Raw genomic sequence first — 26853 nt, 5'->3', positions numbered from 1 at the left:
TCTAGCCCCAATTTTCACAGCACATAGTCTGTAATATGCACGCTAGTACGTTACCATACATGTAGCCTGTTTCACTTCATTTTAATGCACATTAAGTTATATGAGTCATTTGTTGCTAAGCAGGAACATTTGTTTACATTTCTGTTAGATCTGAGTTCAGCAAAAGTTCCTTTTTTTGTCAGTGTGTACAAAGGATAATTTGAATTACTGTGTGCATACTTTGAAATGGAAATGAGATGGCAAAATAAATAATACAACGCAAAATTGCTAAAATGGCATCTGCAATACACAGGACATTTGAATGGTTCTGTTGAGGAGCGGCTGAATTTAACCCACACACTGCAATTTTCAGAGGTCCAGATGGGCCTATTTTTCAAGAGCGTATAAAGAGGCTCCTTTTGTGCTACTTTTAGTTCTTCTGGTGCAGCTGCCGTTGCCAATTTCTCCATGGCCCTGAGTGTGCTCTTCAGGATACAGACGCAGGAGTCGTGACTCTGCTGGCTCCGTGGCGCTGCCTGGTTCTGGCTGAAAGCGTGATTCTGTTCCTGAGAGGGGATGTCCGTGCTCTGCTGTACTGGCCTCAGCCCACTGCTGCCCGTGACATGGCCACTTATCCGTGTGTACAGGCTGCAGGAGCAGAACTCTACATTAGTGTTCGCAGTATTTGTTCCTAATATATTAAGCAGTCTGTAGGCATTGTAATGTATGCTGATTTATGGAAGGATTTATCTTTGTCAAGTGAAATGTATTTGAGGTTGTCATTTTTAAATAATAAAATATACTTCATCTACGAGTGCCTGTATTAAAATTCCATTTTGCAGATGGCTATATGACAAAATGCTGAATGCTAATAGTTAAATTGCTTCATAATGTTGTAATACCCCCCCAGTGCTAGAAATTCGGCTTGGCAGTGAGCCTGTGCAAACTAGTGTACAGAATCCAATAGAGCCTTGGACTCTGAGAGGCAGGGAGATTTACTATGGCAGCCACAAAGAGCCAAAATACACTACACAATCACTGAGCGCATTTACTTTTCTGGTTCCGATGCTTGTTTTCATCAAAATGAAAATGCACTGTGTGGTGTCTGGGATGGGAATTGTCGTCTGAAATGCCTTCACGGGTCGTTTAGGATGATGTGTGCCAGTAAATTGCTAGGCCTTTGGACTGTGAGGTTTAATTCCATTCTGATGCTGCCTGTGCCAGTGTTGGCAGGGCTGTTGCAGAGCAATGCATGGTTGGCCACAGGGATTGGTTGAGTTTCACCTAGCAGGTTTTCCCTGGCCTTGCGATTGAACTCCCCCAGCCGGATGAGTGCAGTTTTCCTGTGCTAGCTACAGCTGAAGTGTACTCCTGTACTGTAGCATACACTTCCCACAGGTGTGCTAGCTTCTGTTCTCCCAAGCCGACAGGGGACATTGCTGTAACACAACATGCACACGAATATAGACGACGTCCCATATTTGGGGAGTGCAAAAAAGAAGGACATTACAAATATTGGTTAGGCCTAAATTTAAAGCAATGGATAAATATGTGCAGTACATGTTCAGTCTGGATTGACTCCAAGAAGCCGTATATATGTGACTGTCATTGCTAACGGGTGCCATACAGTATATAATAATAAAGACTGCTGAGTGTGAACCGTGTTTCACGGGGGGCTTTCCCAGGTGTCTGTGCTGCCGCGTGCTGTTGTGTGCCTCTCACACAGCCCACTTGAGTATAACTAGGTGGTCCCACTCACACCTGGCTGAAGCCGCCACTTGAATCAGGATAACCATAGCATTTGGAGTGAGGGGCAGTCCTGCTTTCTGCACTTGGAGATAATCATTCGGTAATCCCTTTTGAGAGGACCTGTCCGCTCGGACGAGCCGGGCGCTGGAAGAGGGGCCTGGCGACGGGTGGGAGAGGCCGCGGTTGAGCGTGTGGCCTGTCGATGTTTGGAGTGCTTATTCTGCTGAAGTGCTTATCGCTCTCGCGGTGTCCGGCATTTTGCTTTTGAATGGGAAGCAAATGACAGGTGCCGGTCATGTAGTTGGGAACCTATTTCTGGGTCTTGAATAACACTACACCACTACAATCCACAGTGCAGCTTTTACGTGTCAGCCTGGGCAGCAGATTCATGGTGGGGCCCTATGGCAGCACACGCTGCTTTGGGCTTTGTGTGAACGCCCTGCTAATCCTGTTTTTCCCCCTATGCGTTTCCCCCGTTGGCAGTGGGAACACAAACCGCTGGCCCTGTTAGCATAGCGGTGGCGGGATTTGCATTCGCAGCATTAGCATTAGCGCAACAACAACCATCGGTGCTCATGTACTTGGGAATTAAGCTTCAGCTTTTTTAGGGAAGCTTGCTGACAGTAATGCACCTCTTTATCCTTTTTTTATTAAAGTATGTAGGCTATTCTTTCCTCTCTAAATGTCTGTTATAGGATGAAACCGAGTAAATTTTTCTGTGTGGCTGCTTACCCGTTCTGCTTTTTGGCAGTGTGGATTAAGCTTTTGTTCACAGAAGTTGATTAATCTCTGTATCTCTGAGTCTCTGTTGGGCAGCCCTGAGTCTTTAGTGTGAATGTACAAACGCACTGTAGATACGATTTCAAAATGAACAGCCACTAACGTGACCTCTTTTCTCCTTCTTCCTAGGTTTGAGTGGCCAGCCTGCAGACATCAGTAAAAGGAAAGAAGCATTTGGACAGAATCTTATACCTCCGAAAAAGCCAAAAACCTTTCTCCAATTAGTGTGGGAAGCATTGCAGGATGTAACACTAATTATTCTAGAAGTGGCAGCCATAGTTTCATTAGGCCTTTCTTTTTATAGACCTCCGGAGGCAGAGAGAGACCGTAAGCATCTTTTTGTGTCTTGTTTTGACTGAGATGTGATTCTTCACTATGCAATTTCATTTCAAGGATGTGGGCTAAGTTAGGCCTTCTGAATTGTATTTCATTGAATGAGTGTGCCTGGGACCAATGGAGCTATTGAATGGATGCATTCAGGCAGTAGATCAGTTCATGTATTCCACATTAGGTAGGCCTATCTGTATTTATCTGGCATTTCTGTTCTCTGAAATGTCACCCATTAATAGTGTGGATCTTTTATATCCACTTGTTCTGCCTACATTGCTTGATCTGTCAAATCTCTGCAAACATTATCATTTTTTGATGAAAGTATGACGTACTGTTCTTCAGTTTATTTAGTTCATAGCATTGAGGTAATGACTTGTAGTGTTTTCTCTGATCTAAAACGTTTTTGACGGTCAAATCACGGCACTGTTCTAATTGTGATTTATCTATTTTTTGGCTTACAAAATGTTGTTCCAAAAGTCCTTCACCAATTAGGGACATACAGTACACAAGTGCTCTACAGCCACTGTTGTAACCAATCGATTTGAATTATAATTACTTGAAAACACTTGTACTCCGCATGTCACATAAGTCAAGCTCACACAATAGAGTGTTGTGTCATGTATGTGAAACACACTAGTTGACCTGGGTACTGTGTCAGGGGTATACAAGACACCGTGGTAAATGCTTACTGTGTGCTTCTGTATGCTAGGCTACAGAGCAATCAGGGAATGTTATGATTGGTACAGACCTGGGTCAGATATGTAATCGTGTTGGATTCAAATACTTTTCTGCGCTGGATTGATCTTGCCTGGTGCGATTGAACCAACTAAGAGGACCAGTAGGTGGGGTTTTCCCTCTTTGAGAGCATTTCGTAGGTTCCCATACCCCAGACTAGCTCAGTAAACCCTGGGGAAGTATGTGGCCCAGGTCTGGTTGGGTACGGTCAGGCCGGGCCCTAACGCGCTGCTCTGGTCTGCTGCAGACTGCGGGAAGGCAGCTGGAGGCGTAGAGGACGAGGGGGAGTCGGAGGCGGGCTGGATCGAGGGCGTGGCCATCCTCCTGTCCGTCATCTGCGTGGTGATAGTGACGGCCTTCAACGACTGGAGCAAGGAGAAGCAGTTCCGCGGGCTGCAGAGCCGGATCGAACAGGAGCAGAAGTTTACCGTGGTCAGGGGGGGTCAGGTCATCCAGATCCCTGTGGCCGAGATCGTCGTCGGGGACATCGCCCAAATCAAATACGGTAGAGGCCCCGCTCCTTTCCCGTCGTTCAGCGCTCTGAGTGTTCTGCTTGAAGACCGTACACCAGGGATCATCGAGTCTGGCCCTAAAATCCAAATCCAACCCTGCCTTTATTTGCTTCTGTGCAATTAACTGAAAGATTTGCGCTACCAGTTGGTCAGACTGATTTCACACCTGATTCCCTGGTTAATGGAGGGTGCCAACCAGTAGTTCTCGGCCCCGGAGGACTTAATGACTTGATGATTCCTGCTGTGGGTGCTTTTTGTTTGTATTATTTAATAAATTGTTATGTCTTGTGTAGTTAATTAAAATATTTAAATGAGTGATTTGTACTGAAGTTCAGGTTAGTTTGGGGCTGGGTGGAGCACTGCTCTGTGAAGGTCTGGTTCTTGTGCTTTGGTTGGGCGATAAGAGTGTGTGTGTGTTTGTAAAGGGCTGGTTCCTGTGCGTTGGTTTTTCTATAAGAGTGTGTGTGCTTTCCATGGTCTGGTTCCTGTGTGAGTGTGAGTGTGAGTGTGAGTGTGAGTGTGAGTGTGAGTGTGAGTGTGAGTGTGAGTGTGAGTGTGAGTGTGAGTGTGAGTGTGAGGTTCCTGTACGCGCGTTGGTTCGGCTATAAGAGTGTGTTTGTTTGTAAAGGCCTGGTTTGTGTGCGTTGGTTCTTCTATAAGAGTGTTGTGTGCTTTCCAGGTGACCTCCTGCCGGCTGATGGTGTGCTGATTCAAGGCAACGATCTCAAAATCGATGAGAGCTCTCTCACAGGGGAGTCCGACCATGTCAAGAAGTTGCTGAATAAAGATCCCATGCTGTTATCCGGTAAGGAGCCTTTATTTACCAGGACACACAAGGATACTGTGTAATGTCCCCGTGTAGTTTCATTTTGCTCAGGGATATGGGAGCAAATAAATTTTGCAGTGCCACCTCTGACTAATCATACACCTTTGTAGTAGTCCTACCAAGCTGCTGAATCTGGTAGCCAAGATTGTGTGTATGTGAAATGTGTTACAAATGTGTTACATAGTGGGGTGTGTCTCAGACATCGGTTGGGAAATGTAGTACATTTCTTGGCAATAATTGTCATCAACTTAAACATGTGGCTAGGCAACCTGCTAAGCTGTGATAGCCAAGTCTGGCAAGTTACTGTGGTTATCTATGAAAAGTAAGGGGTTTGATAAGTAGCCATGAGACATTTTATTCGGACTCTAAACTCTGCCAACTGCATTATCATAATAGGCCTAACCTATGGATTAAAAATTGTATATAGAGCTTGCAAACCTTGCATTCACTACAATTCAGTTGTGGATGTCTCCGGCATGTGAATATCACAGTTAAAAACATCGCTTGGCGCTGCTGGGTGGCTGATTTGGTGAAGGCACCGTCTAATTTTTAGTGCATGGATGAGTCCAACGATCAAATTCCGATCGTACCACTGCCCATAGGGTGGTTCATAATTGGCCGTAGCATCACCCATGGTTAGCGAGGGTTTATTGAGCTGGGATCCACATCTCATCTTTCTCCAGTGATCCCTGCTGGTCGATCGGGTGCCTGCAAGTCTGTCTGTTACATCACACACAAAGAGTCTCACTCACCTCTACGCAAGCCCTGTTTGTGAGCTGTAGTGTGATGAGAAGTGGTGCCCGACATCACATGCTACAAAGGGGAGAACGTGCTTGTCGGACAGTAGCTGGAGATCAGGCTATGAGGGTTGATCTATTATTGGGTATTCCAAATTGGGAATATATGCTATACTCAGGGCCTGTCTTGGCCTCTCACTAATGATGATATTTTTGTCATAATTTGGTTGTGCTGAAGGCCCAAGGCTGCTGGCGTGATAAAGCATGGAGCTGCGGAAATTCAAGCTGCTCTCTCCCATTACAGTAATAATCAGTGCTTTGCACAGTGGGGAACCCCCTACAAATCTAATCAAGGGGGAACCAATTGAACAGCATCCTACAGAAATTACTAGCTTATCTCAGCCTATCAGGTTTCAGTTTTTTTTTTTAAACCACATTCATCCTGGGCCAGAAGCTTGTACTAGTTTTCCCTGGGGCTTTGAGGCATAACAGTTTGGCAGTCTGCGAGATAAAAAAAAATGTCATTCCACGTGTCTGGGCAACAAATTGTTCACCCCTATCCAGGAAACACAGACTTTGTGTGCCTCTGCTCTTGGCCCAAAATGTTGTCTTGTGTAGTCCTTCAGCATTTATTTGCTAAATTTTAAGTTGTAGCCACAGCCAGGCAGTGGCACTGCTTCTCTCTCAGACCTTGAAGCCATGTTTTGGACGGGCAATACTGCGGCTCTCTGGTTAATCCTGCTTTGCAGCACCTAGTTGATCCTGCGATAAAAGGCCTGTTCTAAGTCGGATCCCAGCCCGTAGAGATGCTCTCTGTGGAGAAGTGAGGGCTTAAGGGCTGATGTTTGCCTCCTAGCCTAAGAGGTCATGCCCGTCTGCCCATGGGTGTGGCGCCCTCCCGCTTGCCCTATGCCCAGATCTGTCACCCAAGGGGAGGAAGTTAACTGAGGCCTCTAATAAACAGATATAGACTAGCTGTCTTCTAAGACTGTTGAGTTCACTTTAAAAGGAAGTTGCAGGCATTATGTGGCTGTACTGGCTGCTTTGGGCTATTACTGTCCAGTCTCAACAATACCTCCTCATTATCTATTAGATCATATTGAAAGGGAGAAATTATGATTTTAACCTGACTGGAAATCTGAACTTGACATTTAACTTTTTAAGTAATGCTTCATCTTCTCTCCTCTGCCTCCAGGCACCCACGTCATGGAAGGTTCTGGAAAGATGGTGGTCACTGCTGTGGGGGTGAACTCTCAAACTGGAATAATCTTCACTTTACTGGGGGCTGGAGAAGACGATGACGACGATGAGGAAAAGGAGGAGAAGAAGAAGGAAAAAGAGAAAAAGAAAGAGAAGAAAAGTAAGTGTGAATGCCTTGGGCTGTTCTGTTTCTACCCACCCATTTGTTCCCACTTCAGTATCTTCAGCCAATCCAGAAAGTGATGGCAATGTTTCCTTAATTAGGCTGCAAGTATTTGAATATGAAGGCGTTTGCCTTCATAAAATTGTGGAGGATTTTAATGCTTTTGATCTCCAAATCATCTGCAAATCTTACCAAGTTTTATTTGCGACAAATTAAAATGTTTGTGTTTGTGGTCAGGCAGTTTGCCATGCAATCAGGCTGTTTTTCTGTTTGGAATATTGTGAAATTGGCTTTGTCCAGCTCTCGATGGGGAGGGGAGGGGGTGGAAATGAGGCCTGCTTGCTAATGAGAAGCGAGTGGAATGGTAATGTCTCAGTAATTATTATGAAGCGTTATCCGGGGATTGTGTAGGCAGAAATCAGTTTGTTTATGAAATGGCTCTTGCCTAATTCTTAACTAACCAGGCTTCCTTCCACGGTGTTCCATGATGCCTAAAGATGTTGATTGTGGAAAAGGGTCAGCTCTGTGTATATATAACTTGGTCTGTTCCTTAGCTTTAGACTGTAGTTGTTATAGTATGTTTGCTGTGAGGTTTGTTTGGGCTCATATTGGAATCCAGTGTCGATTTTCCTCTCGCTTGCACTGATGTTTTCGCTGCTGCTCACTCGTTTTAGCAGCAGTCGATGAGCTGACACTTGGACTCATTTTAGTGTCCCGCCTTACTCTACGTTAGAAAGGGAGATAATCTTCAGATGAACGCAAGCTGCAATTCTCATATTGCTGTGTCAAGTACTGAAAAAGCAGAACACATCCAAGTGTGATGAATGGGAATTGATTTAATTAAAGAGATGGAGGGGATGATATTTGCCAAGGCTTTCCTTATTTGCGGAGCCGTGTGTGTGTGTGTGTGTGTGTGTGTGTGTGTGTGTGTGTGTGTGTGTGTGTGTGTGTGTGTGTGTGTGTGTGTGTGTGTGTGTGTGTGTGTGTGTGTGTGTGTGTGTGTGTGTGTGGTCCTCACTCCGGTTGTTCTATACTTGTGGGGATGTGAAGTGGCCCCTGTGCTGAAAAGGGCCCTATGGCTGGAGCCCTCACAGCAGGCAGCTGTGCATACATCCGTTTGTGTTCTCCGAGACTCCAGGGCCTGACTCGTGCTCTGCTAACTGAAAATGGAACATTTACATAAGGGGAAAACGGCGTGAAATAACTGCAACTGCAGACACGTCCCTTGCATTATGATGACTAACCAATGAGGTGCTGAGTTCAGTCGTTCGGTTTCTTTCCCCCACAGATAAAAAACAGGATGGCTCTGCTGAAAACCGCAAAAAAGGTGAGCCCCCGCAGCTTCAGTGATGTCACTGTAGGATGTTTGCTTGGAGGAAACGGATTTGCATGTCTGACATGCATTAGCTTACCCATTACTGCAGCTAGCGGGTCTTTGAGGCAATTTGTGATTCAGTTGCAGTACCTCGATGAAGGGTAAACCGATTTAAAATCCTTAACCTTGTAGTCGTATCTGTTTCCAAACTCCTAGTCGCTCCCTAGGGTTTCCCCATGCGTCCGTGCTTTGCAAACGGCCCGGTGTGTTCGTGCAGCACAAAATGGCTCCGCCTTAGCAATGTATGTGTCCCGGCCATGTGCGTCAGTCCTAGAGAACTTGTAGCGCATAGGCTCCTGTGCATTGCAGCGGTGTTTACGCGTTACTGCACTGCGCATGGCCCTACGCGTTTCCCACTGCCCTGTACTGTAGCTCCACACGCTCCTGCTGCAACGATAGCCACACGCATTCCTGTAGTGCCTTTAGTCCTGAGCATTCCTGCTATAAATACACAATTCAGGAATTATGCATGGGGGAATATGCACTTCTGAATGGTTCTGTCCTGCGCACTCTTTTTTTTTTTTTTGTGTTTGTGATATGACCTTTGACCCCATACGCTGCAGTGCGTATGGCCATGTGTGTATTCCAGTGCATCCCTGCAGTGCACATGGGCTTGTCTGTTCCTGCAGCCTGTATAGCCTGTTGTGTAGGAAGGGAGCAGCAGGTGCTGGTGAATCCAGTTACGGTGATTAGTGAGATTATACATGGGGGAACAACAGCTGCTTCGCTCCCTCCTCTTACTCTCTAATGGCTTCCTGAGCTCAGGTATAAAGCCTGACTGAGAGATGTCGCTCTGGTAGGGATCATTGCTGGACCATCAGTGTACAGCCTTACTTAATGTGCCTCAGGTATAAAACCTCGCTGAGTGATTTAGCTGTTGTATAAAAGCCTGACTGAGAAGCTGTGGTATATTCAACACCTGAGTTACTCATCTTTGAGATGGACTTCAGGTGTAACACCAGTCTTTGTGAGGGAGTTCAGCTGCTTTACCTGTCTAAGATGGAGTAGGTTTAATTGTTTGAGAAGGAACTCCTGGGCTAAAGATTAAGCCAAGGCCTACAAAGCCCATAGCCGCGGTGGCCGTTTGTTCTCTGGATGGTTGAGTTTGAGCAGTGACAGAATGTGTGCTTGCTGACCAGGGCAGTGTGGTCCGTGGCACAGCAGCAATCCCAGGCACACATTCTCCACCCGAGCATTAATCCTCTGTCTGGGATTACAGACCATGTAAGTGCACAAAGCCAACCCCCCATCATACGCTCGACAATAAGAGCAGTTAACCGCTGTGGCAGACCACCGCTGATGGGAGAGAGGAATAAGTGTTACGTTTCAGTGCCGGGCTGACTGACTGCTGTTTGTGAGTGCTGGGCAAAGAATCAACCGTCTGACCTGCTGAGGGTTTTTGTTGCTATGGTTACTCAGTCACAGAAGCTGGTGGTCAGGTGGGAGGGGCCTTGGGCCTACAGCCTAATGTGACCCTGGGCGTTATAACATGGCTGTTCCAGTTTGGGTTTGAACATTTGTTTGAAAGCATTGCTTCTAAACGTAGCCTGGCTTCTGTGTGGCTGTGGCACACGTGGTGATGGTTTTGGTTGAAGAGATGGGGGGCGGTTAAACGCAAGCGGGCTTCCCCCCCCGTTCAGCACCGGCTCGGTCTGTCCTATCAGCACTGGCATGGTTCCCCTCTCTCCCCAGGTAAAGCTCAGGATGGAGCAGCTGTGGAGATGCAGCCTCTCAACAGCGAGGACGGGGGCGAGCGCGAGAAGAGGAAAGCCAACCTGCCAAAGAAGGAGAAGTCTGTTCTGCAGGGGAAACTCACCAAACTGGCGGTGCAGATAGGCAAAGCAGGTGAGTGGGGGAGACCAGTAACCTGCTCTTCAGGTCTATCCTGCCCTCGGGTGTAAGCGGCAATGTCATTTCCTGTTCCCGTCTTCGTTTCAGGTCTGGTAATGTCGGCCATCACGGTCATCATCCTGGTGGTCCTCTTTGTGGTCGACACCTTCTGGATCCAAGGCCTTCCGTGGGTGAAAGACTGCACCCCCATCTACATCCAGTTCTTTGTCAAGTTCTTCATCATCGGCGTCACAGTGCTGGTCGTGGCGGTGCCTGAGGGTCTTCCGCTCGCCGTCACCATCTCCTTGGCGTACTCCGTCAAAGTAGGTCGTCCCCCCCCACCACCACCACCACAGTGCCAGGCAGTCTTTCTGCAGCATTTCATTGGATCCCTCCTAATATCTGTGAGCCAATAGGGGACCCTGGAAAGAGGAGCTCATTGCATGTGTAACGAGCTAAATGAGGGAATGGAATTCAGCGGGCACAGAGCGCCAGCCCTACAGCTGTTGCTCCATTAACACAGTTGGGAGTTTTTTTTAATTATTGAAAATGATTATCACTGGTTTGGTTTGTAATTTCAAATTAGAAACTACAACAAACTGCCCTTTGGACTGTTTGAATGCTTGTTTAAACCATTTCCGCAGGAAAAGTGGTTGACATTCTGTTTTGGTTCGTGTTTCTCCCAGAAAATGATGAAGGATAACAATTTGGTGAGACATCTGGACGCCTGCGAAACCATGGGCAACGCCACCGCCATCTGCTCGGATAAAACCGGAACCCTGACCATGAACAGGATGACCGTGGTCCAAGCGTTCCTCGCCGAAAAGCACTACAGGAAGGTGCCGGAACCAGAGCTACTCCCAGGCAGCACCATGGACCTTCTGATCGTGGGGATCGGGGTCAACTGCGCGTACACCACGAAGATCATGGTGAGCCGGAGCCCGTCTGCCTGCCCTGAACACCAGCATCACTGCCTTTGTTTGTCTCACAGGAAACTGAATGTGGGTTTATGGGGGGAGGGGAGGACTCATTAAAAAAAAAAAAAAAATTCATAAAAAAATTCTAAATGTGTTTTCTCTGCAGATGCATTCATAGCAAACAATTTATACTCTACACCAGGGGTGTCCCATCCCACCTGTAAAGGGCTGGTGTGGGTACTGGTTTTTGTTTTAGCCCAGTGCTAATTAACTTCTCATGGTCTTCGACCAAGACCTTGAGAATTTGATGATTAGAAACAGGTGTACTGGGTAAAAACCAAGACCTGCACCCACACTGGCCCTTTGTACAGATACGACTGGACTCCCCTGTTCTAGTCTCACGAGCAAGACTGTCCATGGAAATAGAAAATGTCCCATGTCTGGTTTTTACTGTAAAGTCTAAAATATTAGAGAAACCAGCTCATCAATTTACTGTCCACCAAGTGTCATAATGCATAATTGTGCGATCTGTGTGTGAGGCTGAATATGTTGGGGTATATTTGGGAGTTCAAAAGCATCTTATCCCATTTGTACTGCCTGAACATGTATCTTTAATCTCAGTGTAAGCCGCGTTGAAGCGGCGCTGTGAATAATAACGCGCTTTTCTCTCCTAGTCACCGGAGAAGGAGGGCGGGCTGCCTCGGCAGGTGGGGAACAAAACTGAATGTGCCTTGCTGGGGTTCGCCTTGGATCTGAAGAGAGACTACCAGGCGATCCGCAATGAAATCCCTGAGGAGAAGCTCTACAAGGTCTACACCTTCAACTCCGTCAGGAAGTCCATGAGCACGGTGCTGAAGAACGCTGACGGAAGCTACCGGATGTTCAGCAAAGGGGCCTCTGAGATCCTGCTGAAGAAGTATGCAAATGCAGTCGCGTGTTCCACTATCCCCACCCCAGCGCCTGAAGCTTACATAATATTACATTACTGGCATTTGATCCAGAGCCACTTGTACTTTCCAGCTTCTTTTTTTTTTTCTTTTTTTTTTTTTTTTTTTCCTCTTCCCTCATCGTATCCATTTATACAGCTGGATATATGCTGAAATAGTTCAGATTAAGTACCTTACTCAAGAGTACAACAAACAGTGTCCTACCTGAGAATCGAACCGGCCTCTTCACAGTGCCTTCACAGAGCCATTCTGTTATGAGTAAACCTTATTGCACATAACTGTTAATATTTCGTCTTTATATGTTGTATTCAAGTTAATGGGACACTTGGAGGGAAAATGAAACTTGGAAAATGAAAGCCTTTAACATGAATGCGCACACAGACACATGCACCGCAGATGTAGTAAAGCTGTCTCCCTGGAGTTAGGTGGAAAGTCTCCCGCTCTGACGACCTGTCCTTTCTGCTCTCCAGGTGTTGTAAGATCCTGATGGCAAACGGTGAGTCCAAGGTGTTCCGACCGCGCGATCGGGACGACATGGTGAAGAAGGTGATCGAGCCCATGGCCTCCGAGGGCCTGAGGACCATCTGCCTGGCCTACCGGGACTTCCCCGTCTCCGAGGGGGAGCCTGACTGGGACAACGAGAACGACATCGTCACCAGCCTCACCTGCTTGTGCGTGGTGGGCATCGAGGACCCCGTGCGACCCGAGGTGAGGGGAGGAGCTGCTCCTTTTCAGATGGAGGACATTTTGTTTTTTTGAGAAGATGAGCTTGTGCACCAGGCTTTCCAGAAACCCCTGCCTAAGCTTAGTTTAAGCTTGACACAACATATCATACTAAGGGGTTTTTTGCGCTTGCCATAGTCATAGCTGCGGCAAAGGTTTTGTACGCCGAGTAGATTTCGACAGGAGTATTTTGGTTTTTTTTGTGGTCCGTTATGCATAACTATTCATCTGTTATACTTTTAGTCATCTTATTTATTTATTTAATCCACAACAGTGCTTTCTTTTTGTTGTAGAAGAATAGAACCTTTAGCAAGGCCCTGCGTGATTGCATGTTTCATTTGGTAACCTGTGGGGTGGATGTTTTCCACAGTCGGGGGAATTATCTTCTGTAGGAGGGATGTGGAGGTTATTATCCAGAGCCGATGAGTCTTGCTAGTTTTTGGCGGAGCATCCTCTTTCATGTGGAGATTGAGTCTTCAAAGCGCCCGATAAAGCCTGTTGTTTCTCTCTCTTGGTGGTTAATTAATTTTGATTATGCGTACATCTTCAGCGCTTTCTGCACTCGCCCTCCTCACTTGGGGAAAACAAGTGATTAAAGCAACCAAAGTTTGGCCTTCTGCGATCTCAGTTAATTCTGTTCGTCACAGTTTACGGACTTAACGATTCTTTGGAATTGAGGGCGATGTAACGACCTCACAGGATCCCAAAACAGAGGTACTCCTAGCTAGCCCGGCCGGTGGAGGAGGGAGCGTGGGGGGAATGTAGGCTCCAGGGAGCATGAAGGCAGGCGACGCGGTCCAGTGTTCCCGCTCCGGGGAATGTGGCTCTGGAGCGCCGCAGTGTCGTGTTACCCGCCAGTGACCGCTTCCCGCCCTCTCCCCACGCAGGTCCCAGATGCCATCAGGAAATGCCAGCGCGCCGGAATCACGGTGCGCATGGTCACCGGGGACAACATCAACACGGCCCGCGCCATCGCCACCAAGTGCGGCATCCTGCAGCCCGGGGACGACTTCCTGTGCATGGAGGGCAAGGAGTTCAACCGCAGGATCCGCAACGAGAAGGGAGAGGTGGGCCCAGCTGCCACGGGGGGGGGGCGGAGAACGGGGACGATTGGGGACCCCCGCTCCAGAGCCCAAATGACCTAACCCCTGCTCTTCTCCTTTCAGATCGAGCAGGAGCGCATTGATAAAATATGGCCCAAGCTCCGGGTGCTGGCCAGATCCTCTCCCACTGACAAGCACACACTAGTGAAAGGTACGGCTGCCATTTTGTCTTGAATTACTCGTTTTGGTGCCAAGTATTTGATGTTATTCTTGGAGTATATTGAACTCATTAAAAATGTGAGTGCCCTTCTGAAATGCGTGTGATACGCAAAGGGGGAAATTCTGGCTGAAATGTTTATTTTCGTCTGTATGAGGCTGAAATATAAGTGGTATCTGAATCAGTGTCTTAACTACAGCAGTAGGACTGAGTGGATGTATTACTGTGGTGGTTAAATGTGAGTCTCCCTCTCTGGCAGGTATTATCGATAGCACAGTCATAGAGCAGAGGCAAGTCGTGGCCGTTACGGGAGACGGCACTAACGACGGCCCTGCTTTGAAGAAAGCCGACGTGGGATTTGCCATGGTACGCGTGCGTCTCTTTACAGCCCCTGGACTGTTTTTCCTCGACCTGACCTTAAGTCCTGACCTTATGTTTATGCTTCTACTTCGTTTATACCAAGATGGGTTTCTAGGCAGAAGTGCAGTCTGTTTCTAAATGTTGAAAGATGCACTCTGTCTTACTGTAAATGCAATTAAAAATTATTATTTGTATTTGTTCAGCAAGTTTACAAACGTTTGCCGTTTGTTGCAGTTCAGCACATTGTGGGTGTGTGATAAAGGTTCATTTCAGGGCATTGCAGTTCTGCACTGCTGAGCATGTGGCCTCATTGGTAGTGGAAGTTTCATACAGTTGCTGTATGAAACTGAGCGAACGGAAACGGAGCGTTGCTGTGTGCAGGGCAATATCTGCCCTGTCATGGTAAGGATATTGTGTGCACTGTTGTGTGTATTGTGTTCTGCGTGGCTGACGCTAGTCTGCGCTCACAGGGCATCGCCGGCACAGATGTGGCGAAGGAGGCCTCGGACATCATCCTGACGGACGACAACTTCAGCAGCATCGTGAAGGCGGTGATGTGGGGGAGGAACGTGTACGACAGCATCTCCAAGTTCCTGCAGTTCCAGCTCACCGTCAACGTGGTGGCTGTGATCGTGGCCTTTACCGGAGCCTGCATCACACAGGTGAGAGTTCACCCGCAGCCAGAGGTCCCCATCCCTGCAGAAATACAACACTAGCGCTTTCACAAATTGCACCTGCTCCCTTTTTTTATCATTCAGCAGAGACATGGTAAACGGCCTGTTTGGAGTACCTTCTCCGTGGGTTTTTATTATGTCTGTTTTCACAGTTGAAAATACAGTAATAAACACACACTCATATGTGCATATGTATTCACTGAGCTGGGAAATGAGTGTCTCGCTCCAGTGGGAATTCAGCGCTTTACCCCTGGGTGAATTTACGCACAAAGCGCTTCCGTTGTGTGGAAGCACAGCGCCCTCTAGGGACCTTAGCTAGTAAGAGCCGAGATAATCCCAGGCATTTCGCACCGCGCTGCCAACATGCAGTTCACACGCTGGTACAGCACGTCCTGTTTGTGAGTGACATCAGCGCACTGGACTGTCCCTCTATAGCTGCTGTTGTGTGCAGGTGTAGTGAAGCTTGGATGTGCGTCTCTGCAGTTCTCACAGTGGCAGTGTGTGTATACAGTGCTGTGGGGAAGACTGTCTGTCTGCAGTTTTCACAGTGGCAGTGTGTGTATACCGTACTGTGGGGAAGACTGTCTGCAGTTCTCACAGTGGCAGTGTGTGTGTACAGTGCTGTGGGGAAGACTGTCTGCAGTTCTCCTCACAGTGGCAGTGTGTGTGTACAGTGCTGTGGGGAAGACTGTCTGCAGTTCTCCTCACAGTGGCAGTGTATATACAGTACTGTGGGGAAAACTGTCTGCAGGCCTTTGTGTACAGCAGTCGTATCTGTTCCTGGTTTTCATGCCAACTTCTGGCCTTCTTTTCTTTGATTAGCCCTAACATTCACACCATCTGACATTTAGTTGAGTTGATGAGTGCATGAATGACTGCCGAAGATTGTTCCTGTGTCTCTATATGAAATGCTTTACGGTGATCTAATGGCATAAACGCCCATTTAGCTCATTTAGCCAGGGTAATTAGTGAAAACAAAATCGACACTGGCCTTCCAGGACCCAAATTGCTCATCCCTGGTGTATAGGATAGTGAGGGTGGACTATGTTTGCATTATACTGAACTCTTTATAGGTGAGTGGGCTGGTCCTCCTTGGTACTCTGATTAACTGGTACTTTTTCATTTTATAAGGCCCTATTGAAATTGGTCTGTCTTATCTGGTTAAATATAAATTAAAAATTAAAAAAGAATAGTACCGGATGTACAGTGAGTCTGGGTTCTGGTCTGTAGGTCTCTCTACTCGAAGCAGGGCTAACCATTTAGCCAGGGTAACTGGTGGAAACAAAAATCAAGTATAAATAAAACTGCATACACCCTGGCCCTTCAGGACTGGAAATGCCCATCTCTTGTGTACAGGATAGTGAGGCTGGACTGTATGATTGCATTATTCATAGTGCGGGATGTTCAGTATATATGTACAATAGAATGAGTCTGGTCTGTATTTTTGCATTTCCAATAGTGCAGTGTGTATATATGTGCAGTATAATGAGACTGGTCGGTATGTGTACATTATTCATAGTGCAGTATGTATACATGTTCAGCATAACGAGACTGGGCTCTGGTCTGTGCAGGACTCTCCACTCAAAGCGGTGCAGATGCTGTGGGTGAACCTCATCATGGACACCTTCGCCTCTCTGGCCCTGGCCACCGAGCCCCCGACCGAGTCTCTGCTGCTGAGGAAGCCCTACGGCCGCAACAAGCCCCTCATCTCCCGCACCATGATGAAGAACATTCTGGGCCACGGAGTCTACCAGCTCACTGTTATCTTCACCCTGCTGTTCGCAGGTGAGGCCTCGCTGCGCTAACGGCTTGTTTATGCTTCAGCAACGTTGTTGCACTGACGGCACGTTGTTGAAGGACATTTTGCGTTTATAGTTCACTGACCGTGCATGTGGTTACTATGGCAACCTCGGGTCTTCTGACAGCTTCTCGTCAAACCTACCCCTTTACCTAGCTAGCTATGTAAACTGAAAATCTAAAGTCGACAAGTACAAGTAGTAGTAAACTAGCATTCTCGCCATGGCAACTGTTTGTCTTTGTTTCAGCCAACCAATCACCACTGCACAACAATTCTGACGGGTGCCTATGACCTTATTAAAATCTGCAGCTTATTAACACTTGGCAAAAGTGTTGTAGGCTTGACTAAGTCTTAGTTCCACAGATATGTTACTTGACACTTTAGTCCTGTTTTTGTCTTGTGTCACTGAAGCATAAATTGGCCTAAAGGGCTTTACTAACTACACCACTCCATAGCCAAAGCTGTTTCACAGCGTATGACAACAGCCACTCCCTGTGTCTTTATTTTCCGTAGGACCGTATGTAATAGATGCTTCACACGGGACATTTTCCCAGGAATGAAAAAAAAAAAACGGGCCCAGGTTTTGGCACAGGTTTTTGCGGGCTCTTTGTTGGCGGTGCGCGGTCAGTGACCCGTTCAGAATGGGAGGATGAAGGGGCGCTTTGTCTCCTCTGCTGACGGGCTGCTGGAATGCTACGCGCCCGTTTCACCCCGCTGCAGTCGCGCTGTCCGCCCACCGCTAGCCGCCATTAAATCCCTCTCCACAGAAATCATTCATCGGCCTACAGGCCGTGTTACCCATGTAGTATTTCAGTCTGTGGGAGTCCTGTCCCTGTCCATTGAAACGTGTCCAAACTTACGAGTGAGAGAGCGGTCAGCTGTAAAGTGATGCCGCTCCTCTCCTCTCTCCGCAGGGGAGAAGATCTTCGACATCGACAGCGGGAGGGACACCCCTCTGCACGCCCCCCCTTCCGAACACTACACCATCGTCTTCAACACCTTCGTCATGATGCAGCTCTTCAACGAGATCAACGCCCGCAAGATCCACGGCGAGAGGAACGTCTTCGAGGGCATCTTCAACAACCTCATCTTCTGCTCCATCGTGTTCGGGACCTTCATCATCCAGGTGGGACCTTTCACACGTTTGAGTTCTGAGGGCAGCGTGCCCTTCCTCCGAATACACACCGCGTGGGCCCTGTGTGGGAGGGCTGTGGCGAGGGACTGGAGCAGTGATGACCAATTACTGGCCACAGCGGTCCCAGAGTATGCAGGCTTTCATTCCAACCGATCAGTACACCAGCTGATTTATCTCATTAACATGCCTTTAACCAGAGAGGAGGGAACTAATGATCACATCAGCTGGTGTAGTGATGGGTTGGAAAAGCCTGAATTCTCTCGGTCCCGGCACGTGATTGGGCGATCCCTGGGTTAGAGGCGCGGCTGCATTGCTCTCATTCGCTAACTGGCGACGGTGACCTTTGCCTTCCAGATCGTGATCGTTCAGTTCGGAGGGAAGCCGTTCAGCTGCGTGGGCCTCACTGTGGACCAGTGGCTGTGGTGCGTCTTCCTGGGCTTCGGCTGTCTCCTGTGGGGGCAGGTGAGCACCATCGGAGCGACTGTCTGTGAAACATAGTGCCCAAGCTTCACGGTTCCTCTGCCGCTGAAATGAGACCAGAGGCTTACATTAAATGGTAGAAGTGCGCCCTCTTGTGGTGTGAATGCTGTGAATACATTTCGGCCTTAACCTTTTGTGCCGTTGTGGGGGATATCAGGTTATAAAGTGTTATTAAAGGGAGGTTGCGTCAGTCATCTCGGCAAGCGCATAAGCTCTTGACAGGAAATACGAGGTAAACAGTGTGCTTGGTCTCAGCCGGGCTTTGAAAGGCTACCAAAGAGGCTAATATTACTTTACACCCGTTATTTAATCCATTACCGAGCTGGCTGGACACCTGCTGCTGTCAGTGTGTGCTGTGCCCTTGCGCTCCATTCAGTCTATATCCGTCATAAAGGTTTCTGTGCTCCTCCTCTCGCAGGGTGCTCCGCTAACAGTTTTTTCGAAGGAGGACGTGTCCTCCTTAGATAGGAAATTTTGGAGCACAATAATATATTCCAATTATTTAATTTTTCAATTTTTATAATTTTTCCAGTTAGCACACGTGCATATTCAGGAGTAAATGCTCCTAAAATGGGAGTGCTGTCAAGCCCTGTGTACACCACTGGCCTGGAATTTGGCCTAGAGTTTGTACCCCAGCTAACACCAAACGTTCTCAAAATGTTGCTGCAATGTAGTTGCAAGGCTGTAGCACTGAAAAAAACACTCCAGTGAGTGCGCGCCTCTCCCCTCCCCGCCAGGTGATTTCGTCCATCCCCACCAGCCGGCTGAAGTTCCTGAAGACGGCGGGCCACGGCACGCAGAAGGAGGAGATCCCCGACGAGGAGCTGGAGGACATGGACGACCTGGAAGAGATCGACCACGCCGAGCGTGAGCTGCGTCGCGGTCAGATCCTCTGGTTCAGGGGGCTCAACCGGATCCAGACCCAGGTACGGTCACCCCCGCCACCCCCCCTCCCCTCCCCTCCCCGAGAGCGGCCTTACACTCGAACTCCTGGGCTTTCCTCTGACTCTACCTGCCCTCTCCTCTTCCAGCCCGACGTCTGGGGCCTCTTTTGTGCTGTAAGCCCTGTACCTGAGCTCTGTCTGCCCTGTCGCTGATAACCCCAGCAGGACCCGGTCCAGTACCCTCCACCCTCTCTCAGGCTGGGGCTTCCGGCTCCTGGGGCTGACTGGGGGAAAAGTTCAGATCAGAGCAGCCTATTCAGTTCAGACCGGCCATGCTAATCTAGCTATCTGGGCGTCTTGCTATTCCATTTCTGTGATCCTTGGGCAGGAGTAGGAAGGATGCTGATGGCATAATGCTATCAGTTGTAATGCGCTACTAATGCTAAGCTAATGCATGCTACAGTTAAAAGTAAAGGAACGTTCGCAGGGCCAGGAAAAATAACGTATATAATAATTTGGCTGTGAATTGCCAATATACAGCGTGTTCATCTTCTGTGTAGCAAAGAAGTCCCTTAGGTGCTGTGAACTGTCAGGAATCAGAATACGTTTGAATCAAGCTGTTAACGAACTGATTTGAGTAAAGTTGTCAAACCTAAATGTTGCTGTTAAACATTGTTTATGAAATAACTGGTAATCTGGCCTGGGAATCGCCGTTGCTATGTAGCCTCTCGACCTTCCATTTTCATAACCAACAAAAATTGAGAGCATTAAGTAAGTCTGTAGTTAGGGTAGTCTAGTGAGTTTCAATAGAATTGAATCACCTCAAAATTTGCTGTAATTGAAGGCTCTTAAATGACATTTATCTGTTTTTAATGAAATTTCCTGTATCACAGCTGTACCTGTGGGGAATTAAAGCACTGCAAGCTCATTCCTTAAGAGCTTTTCATTAATGGGATCCAGGTTTTTGACTTATTAATATTCAGTGCGAGTTGGTGATAAGAAACACGCCTCAGCACAATTTAATTCAAACTCGTTTAGCCTAAGTGACCCGTTTATCACACTGCACCAACGTCCGGCCTTACACCTCTCCGTCGCTGTGGCAGTGAGCCTGACTCGGTCCTCCGAGGCACTAGCAGGAGGTGGCGGTAGAACAGGCGGTCCAGGGTCCGGCCCCAGAGCCCCCCCTCCTCTTCTCTGTCCTCTAGCGTGTGTGGCCTTCCCTCTGTTCTCTCTCCGACGGCTGTCCTGCTCTCTGGTTCCTTGCAGATGGATGTAGTCAGTGCTTTCCAGAGCGGGACTTCCTTTCAGGGGGCCCTAAGGCGGCAGCCCTCCACCGCCAGCCAACAGCTCGATGTAACCAATGTTTCTAGCCCTACACATGTAGCCTATTCTCCTGCTGCTGCCGCCAACACCGCTGCTACCACTGTGGGGTGTGAGTGCGTGCTCCTTCGTGCATGACATTAACGTTTCCCGTTCCCACTCGCCTAACCTTCTCTCATTCTCTCCTAATGTTCCTCTGGTCAAAAAAGAGAAACTTACGCACATCTTCCATACCGCTGCTACACATTCCTGGTGTGTACTGTATCTTATACATGTGGGTTTTTAACAAGGTCACACGTCCTCCAGGTTTTTGTGAGTTTTCTTTTTCTGTGGTTTTTATTTGGCTTTGGCTGGTTTTTCGACGGCAGTGTTTGGGACCCCCGCGCCTGTTCTGCTGGCAGCTGCTACACTGTACCCCCCCGGCCCCCTGGCTTTCCTGGGTTTGTGGCAGCTAGCCTTACCAGTGTAAATTATTTGAGTATACGCCCATGTTCACTGCATTTAAACACACTGTGGGTCGCTCGGAGGTAAAACATGTTTATCCATCACTCCGTGTCTATTAACTTGTGTAAACGGTTTGTACCACAGGGACTGTACAGGCCATGGGCTGAATGGTCTGGGTGTCTTTTCTAGCAGATGATGTCACTTCCTTGCTGTGCGTTTACCCGAGAGACCTGCTTCAGCAAAGGCACACTAATCAGCTCTGACCTTCCTGAATGGATGAGCAATGTTCTGTCAGCGGTTCAACAGGAATGCACAAAGCTTTTCTCTCCTTTCCCGTTCATCAGTCTGATATCCATTCTCTGTTTTTGTCAGTATGTCCTCCATTATCTGTTGTAAGTAATGCAATCCATTGTTTGCTGCTGTCAGTAATGATATCCATGGTCTGCTTCTGTCATTACGACATCCATTCTCAACTGTCCATTCTCTGCATGTTCTCTGTGTGAATTTTCTCTGGTAATCTGCATATTATCAATTCTGCAATGTTTTCAGTGTGGCATACTCTACCTGTTGCTTTGTGTTTCATCTGTTGGTGTCAATGTGATATTTCTATCTGCTACTTTGTGTGTGTGTGTGTGTGTGTGTGTGTGTTTGTGTGTGTGTTACTGTCTTATCCAGTATCTTTATTTTCCAGTGTGAAGTCCAGTATCCGCTGTCATCTGTGTGATATTTATGGTCTGCGTTGGGTGTGATATCGATTCTCCATTTTCCCTTGTCTGTGATATCTGTTCTTTTCCAGCTCTGGTAAAGCCCGATAGGCCCGGTCTCTGGCTCAAAGCGGCTCAGGCCGGGTGCTTTGGGTCTAACTACGTCAGGCTACTGCAGCGTTACTGTGCAGTGTAGTTCTTAAACAGACTTTCACCAAGCCAGGCTTTCAGAAGACATTTTGCCTCAAGGAGGATACAGGCACTCAGCTAGCCAAAAATGATTCCAATTAATTCATGGTAGAAATATGGCAAAAAAAAAAAAGAATGTTCTAGAAAATGGTTCTAAATGTCTAGATATTTAAGACTTAAATATATGAACACATGCATGCACACACTAGATACAGACATTGAGGTAGCAGAGATATGCAGGCAATATGATCTGAAGACTTCATTAAATCCACTCTGCCTGCTTTTGGACTTGAGAATCACGAGTGTCCATACTACGAGCAATACGGGCGAAAGTGCTAAATAAACGCCACATGGAAAAAGCCATCTTAACTACGCTGTCCTTCTCCTTTAGGGTCTGTTCCTATGGAGTCATATTAACCATACAGGCTGATTTTCCTTTTGATTAACACCTTCTATTTACAGGTGCTGAGCAGGCGTTTTCCAGGTTGAAGGCTTTCACTTGTCCTGCAAACGTGCGCGTGGCATTGACACTGTACAGAAACAACCCCAAAACTGACTGAAACATGTTCCTCCTTAGATTCTGTGAATTGTGTCATGGGCTATACTCAAAGGTTTACAGCTATAGAAGCGAAGGTAGTTCTTGCTCTGCATGGGTCAGTCTCTGCTCAATGTGGGTTTTACTGAGCTGCGAAGCTTCGTGCTGCTTGGCTTTTTCCCCGTTTTGGTTTTTTTCCACAACATAACCAGTGACTGACCCCCCTTCCCCGACTCCGAGCATGGTGACCGGTTGACCTCATACGTTCCACTCGTCTTTTGTGAATCTGCTTTCTTTTTGTTTTTTTTTTGCATCTTGATTTTTGCACTTTGACTAACAGGACCGAGGGTAAGAGGTTTTGTGCTTCTGCTTTTTGCGAGATTAAAGGTTATCGGAAGGTTGCAGAGACGCTGAGTGTGCGTGTGCGTATAAAGGCCTGTGGTTGTGCGTTCGGTGTGACCCCTGTCGGAGGAAGACGTGGACTAATGCGTGCCGGTTTCGTCTCCCATGTCCTCGCTGGTCTGTGTGCTCGTTGCATACTGCACGTCTCACCAGGCTTCACGTGGCTCTGGTGCCCAAACTCACCGCAATTTCCCCACTAAACCAAGCCCATTTGTCCATAAATAGTTTTTTATTTTTTATTTTAAGTTTTGGTTCTTTTTAATGCAGTTTGTCTGAAGCGGAACCTGCCGCCAACCATGGTGTTAACTGTTTCTCTGTCACACCCCCCTCCCCCCCGGAACAGATCCGAGTGGTGAATGCATTCCGCAGTACCCTGTCCCCGTATGAGGGCCTGGAGAAGCCCGAGTCCCGGAGCTCCATCCACAACTTCATGACGCACCCGGAGTTCCGGATAGAGGACTCGGAGCCGCACATCCCCCTCATCGACGACACGGACGCCGAGGACGACGCCCCCACCAAGCGCAACTCCTCCTCGTCCCCGCGCGTGGCCACGCCCCCCACCCCGCCCTCGCCCAATAAGAACAATAACGCCGTGGACAGCAGTGGCGTGCACCTCTACCCGGAGACGGGCCAGTCCGGCAGCACCCCGCCCTCCCCGGCCCTCGCCCCGGCCAGCCCCCTGCACAGCCTGGAGACCTCACTTTGATCCGGCCGCGCCCTCACCCCGTGGAGCAGGGCCGGAGCCGGAGGGGAGGAGGCGGGCGGGCCGGAGAACCCTCCGGAAGCCCAGAAGTACTGGACTTGAAACGAGAAGCGGGCATTCGTCAGAATGTAGGGGTTTGATTTTGCTGTAACATTTTTATTTTTTATTTTGTTTTATTTTTTTTTTTGTAATTACCCTCCTTAAATAAAGAGGGCACTTTGTTTCATCCCTCTCTCCCTGATAAATATTTTCTGGCAGAAAGAGGAGGGATGTGTATAAACTTGGATTAAAAGTGACCGGTTTTTGTGTTGTGTTTTAATGAAGATGGGGGGGGGAGGGGCGTTTGTTCTCATGAAGACAGCGTCCGTCTCTCTGTCTGGATGGGTCGGGGTGTAGGTCTGTCTGTCCAGACCCTTGCTCATTGGAACACTTTAATTTCTTCTATATTGCCTGTTAATATTTTTTGAATTATTTATGGTCTCACAAAAGCAGGTCTGTTTACATGGTTTGTAGATACTTTTTTTTCATGCGTTTGTAGGTGAAAAGGCTGAGGTTTGAGGCAGAGGGAATTATGGGGGGAGGGGGGGATTGTATAAAAACGAACGATTAATTGTCTCAGATACTGCTGTATTTTCAGGAAAAAAAGGGTGTTTCTATTGAAACTGAACTATTTTGCCTGCAAGTTATATTTGTTAAATATTTGTAGATAAATAGATCCTTATAGCCAAATAGATGACACTACGGCTTGTTTGAGCAGAGGTGTTGTAGTCTGTTTGGGTGGGGTGGGGAGGGAGAGAACGGGGATACTGGCCTCTGTCCGTTTCACATTTCTATAAGTATGTCCTACTGCATTGCTTTAACACATTTTTCAACGTTTGGCCTGGAGCGGCGTTCGTGGGAGAACCTCCTTCTCATATTTTCGGTTGGTTGATTGAGGAGCTGGGCAGTAATTGTTTAAACCGTGATGCTGAGCTGCAGTGAAGTCCACCGCTGGAGCCTCCGTCTTGAAGGGCCCATCACTGGAGAAGCAGAGCTGTCAGCTGGCCATCTCCCTGAGAGATCATGAGACAATCCCTTATTTTTCTACTGCGAAGATGGAGAAACGCCTGCAGGCTTCCCAGTGAAATGGACCAGCTTTCACTCAGCAGTGGCGGCCTCTGCCCATGGACAGTAAAATCTAACGTTTGTTTACTCAGGCTTAGATTACGGATTAAGATGAAAATGGTTTAATTGAAACCCGAAAGAAAAAAAAGCATTTTAACCTCAGATTTGTCTCTAGGTAGTCATGTCGTCTTGGTCAAAAAAAGCGAGTGGATTATTTCCTTTTTTTTAATTTTTTTATTTTTTAGTAACTGAATACTTCCTTCAGAGTTGTGGGTTGTTGACATTTTCAGAAATCAAAAACAAAAGATGTTTGTATTTTTTTTTTTTTTTTTTTTCTTCTTCCTCTTGGTCCATAAGACATTGTTATAAAATACTGCTGCATAAAATTTGTAAAATTGTGACACCTGATATACTGGAAACACTAATTGATGTTAATTTTTGCAGAAGAATAGGTATACACTGGTATCACTGCACAGGGTACTTTATTTCATAATGCCTCCTGTTGGGAAACTTTGATACACACGACCATGTAAAATGTACCTTTGTATTTTTTATGGAAACGCAGATATTAACTTGCAGCCTACAGAACCAGAGCCTGGGTAAATCGACACAAATGCATCTTTTGGTGAGGTTAGGGACGGGAAGGGTTCTGCTAGTTCTGCTTAAAAATATATTTCTCAGGGTGGCAAATGGTATGAGTTGGGCTTTTATACAAGCCTGAACTGAAAATATAATTTTTTGTTTTTCTTGTGTGAATTGGGTTGTTCACCATGTCGGTCGCATTTGTTTATAACAACAGGTCAGTTGCTGATGGTGCTCCCCTTTGAACCTGGTGTTAAACAGGGTTCACGTAGGGGAACGAGTAGCATTGGGGCCTGGGTTTCAGTAGGCTTAACCACAAATTTATACTTGGATTCAACTGTGTTTTCCTTGTATTACAGATAAAAAGCAGCTTGAGTTTGCATAAGAATGAAACTGAGGGAAAAAAAGAATCCATAAAAGCTCTATTATTTAGCATCTTCCTCTAAAGGGAAAGAATGTTTATCCATCTGTTTTATGGATTATTATTTTTTTATCTAAGATTTGGAAATAAAGTACTTCATGTCTGTTTATCTTGAGCAATGTAAATGGTTATCGTGATTCGATTTACATTTGAAACTTGTCGAGTAATGTGTATGGTTTTTAAAAATAAAAAAAATAATATTTAGCCTATCCACAGGGCCGTGGGTTTTGTATTTGTGGCATTTTTTCTGAGTGCTTGGATGAACACGCCCTGAATGTGGTATTTGCTACTTACGGGACAACTTGCGCAAACTCCTTTGTAGAGGCATTTCAAGCCACTTCAAAGTGGGTTGCTTCATGGGGGTTCCTAGGTGCATTGTGAGCCTGTGCACGGCATGTATCATGTGTATACCCTCTTTCCGGTTAGTGTGAAAGGCTCTGCTATTTAGAAGAGGAAAGAACAGCCAGGAGAAAGACCCGTCTCTTAAAAATGGCTGAAATGGGTGCAATTATACCAATCTTTTTTTTATTATTTTTTTTATTCTACTTCCCTCTATTTTGGACTCTAGGAGGAATTTGGCAAATGGAACCTAAAATGGCATACTGTGAACTCCCCATCATTGAAATCTCTGTAGGATTGCCTGATTCTCAACACTGTCCAATGCAAGCTTTAGTGGTTTTGGTCTCTGTATTGCTCATGATTCTTTTCACACTTACCCAGTTCTAAATACACCAAAAACATTTAAACATGTACAAAAGGTGCTGTCACTTCTAACCGGTTAATATGATATGGATGAAAATACCCTCATATTAAAGCTGACAGTCTGCACTTGAAAGTGCAGAACCAAAATAACAAAAATGTGTCACTGTCCAATGAAATACGGTGCCTATTGTATGGTATAAAGAAATACAGATGCATGTATCTGGAATAACAAGAACTTGGTTTTATTTATCTTTGGTATAAATAGACATCCTGAATCCTCTTATTCATTCATTGTTTGCTATAGCTGTCCAACACGTTCAGCCAGTGACTACCTATAGGATGTCAGGTAGGTT

The 26853-nt window shown here is 47.0% G+C and overlaps 1 protein-coding gene across 6 annotated transcripts in view; it reads left to right on the top strand.

Moving 5' to 3' along the window:
• Nucleotides 1-26007, top strand: part of atp2b1a (ATPase plasma membrane Ca2+ transporting 1a) — a 49235-nt gene extending 23228 nt beyond the window's left edge. For 2 of the 6 annotated variants that reach the window (XM_061253303.1, XM_061253302.1), the window contains exons 3-22: nt 2638-2835; nt 3821-4078; nt 4765-4890; nt 6844-7008; nt 8300-8338; nt 10079-10231; nt 10325-10539; nt 10903-11145; nt 11808-12049; nt 12551-12788; nt 13691-13870; nt 13970-14057; nt 14323-14429; nt 14894-15085; nt 16669-16882; nt 17810-18021; nt 18385-18492; nt 19248-19436; nt 20661-20747; nt 23332-26007. In XM_061253303.1, the coding sequence (XP_061109287.1) occupies nt 2638-2835; nt 3821-4078; nt 4765-4890; nt 6844-7008; nt 8300-8338; nt 10079-10231; nt 10325-10539; nt 10903-11145; nt 11808-12049; nt 12551-12788; nt 13691-13870; nt 13970-14057; nt 14323-14429; nt 14894-15085; nt 16669-16882; nt 17810-18021; nt 18385-18492; nt 19248-19436; nt 20661-20747; nt 23332-23694 (3617 nt within the window). In that variant the 3' untranslated portion in view covers nt 23695-26007. Of the gene's footprint in view, nt 1-2637; nt 2836-3820; nt 4079-4764; nt 4891-6843; nt 7009-8299; nt 8339-10078; nt 10232-10324; nt 10540-10902; nt 11146-11807; nt 12050-12550; nt 12789-13690; nt 13871-13969; nt 14058-14322; nt 14430-14893; nt 15086-16668; nt 16883-17809; nt 18022-18384; nt 18493-19247; nt 19437-20660; nt 20827-23331 lie in introns of all 6 variants that reach the window. The other 4 variants (XM_061253307.1, XM_061253304.1, XM_061253305.1 and 1 more) reach the window with 4 other exon arrangements.
• The last annotated feature ends 846 nt before the right edge of the window (nt 26008-26853 follow it).

The sequence above is a fragment of the Conger conger genome, chromosome 8, assembly GCF_963514075.1.
Source record: "Conger conger chromosome 8, fConCon1.1, whole genome shotgun sequence".
NCBI lineage: Eukaryota > Metazoa > Chordata > Actinopteri > Anguilliformes > Congridae > Conger > Conger conger.
The sequence above is the reverse complement of the archived record's forward strand: the minus strand, read 5'-3'. Positions and strand labels throughout refer to the sequence as shown.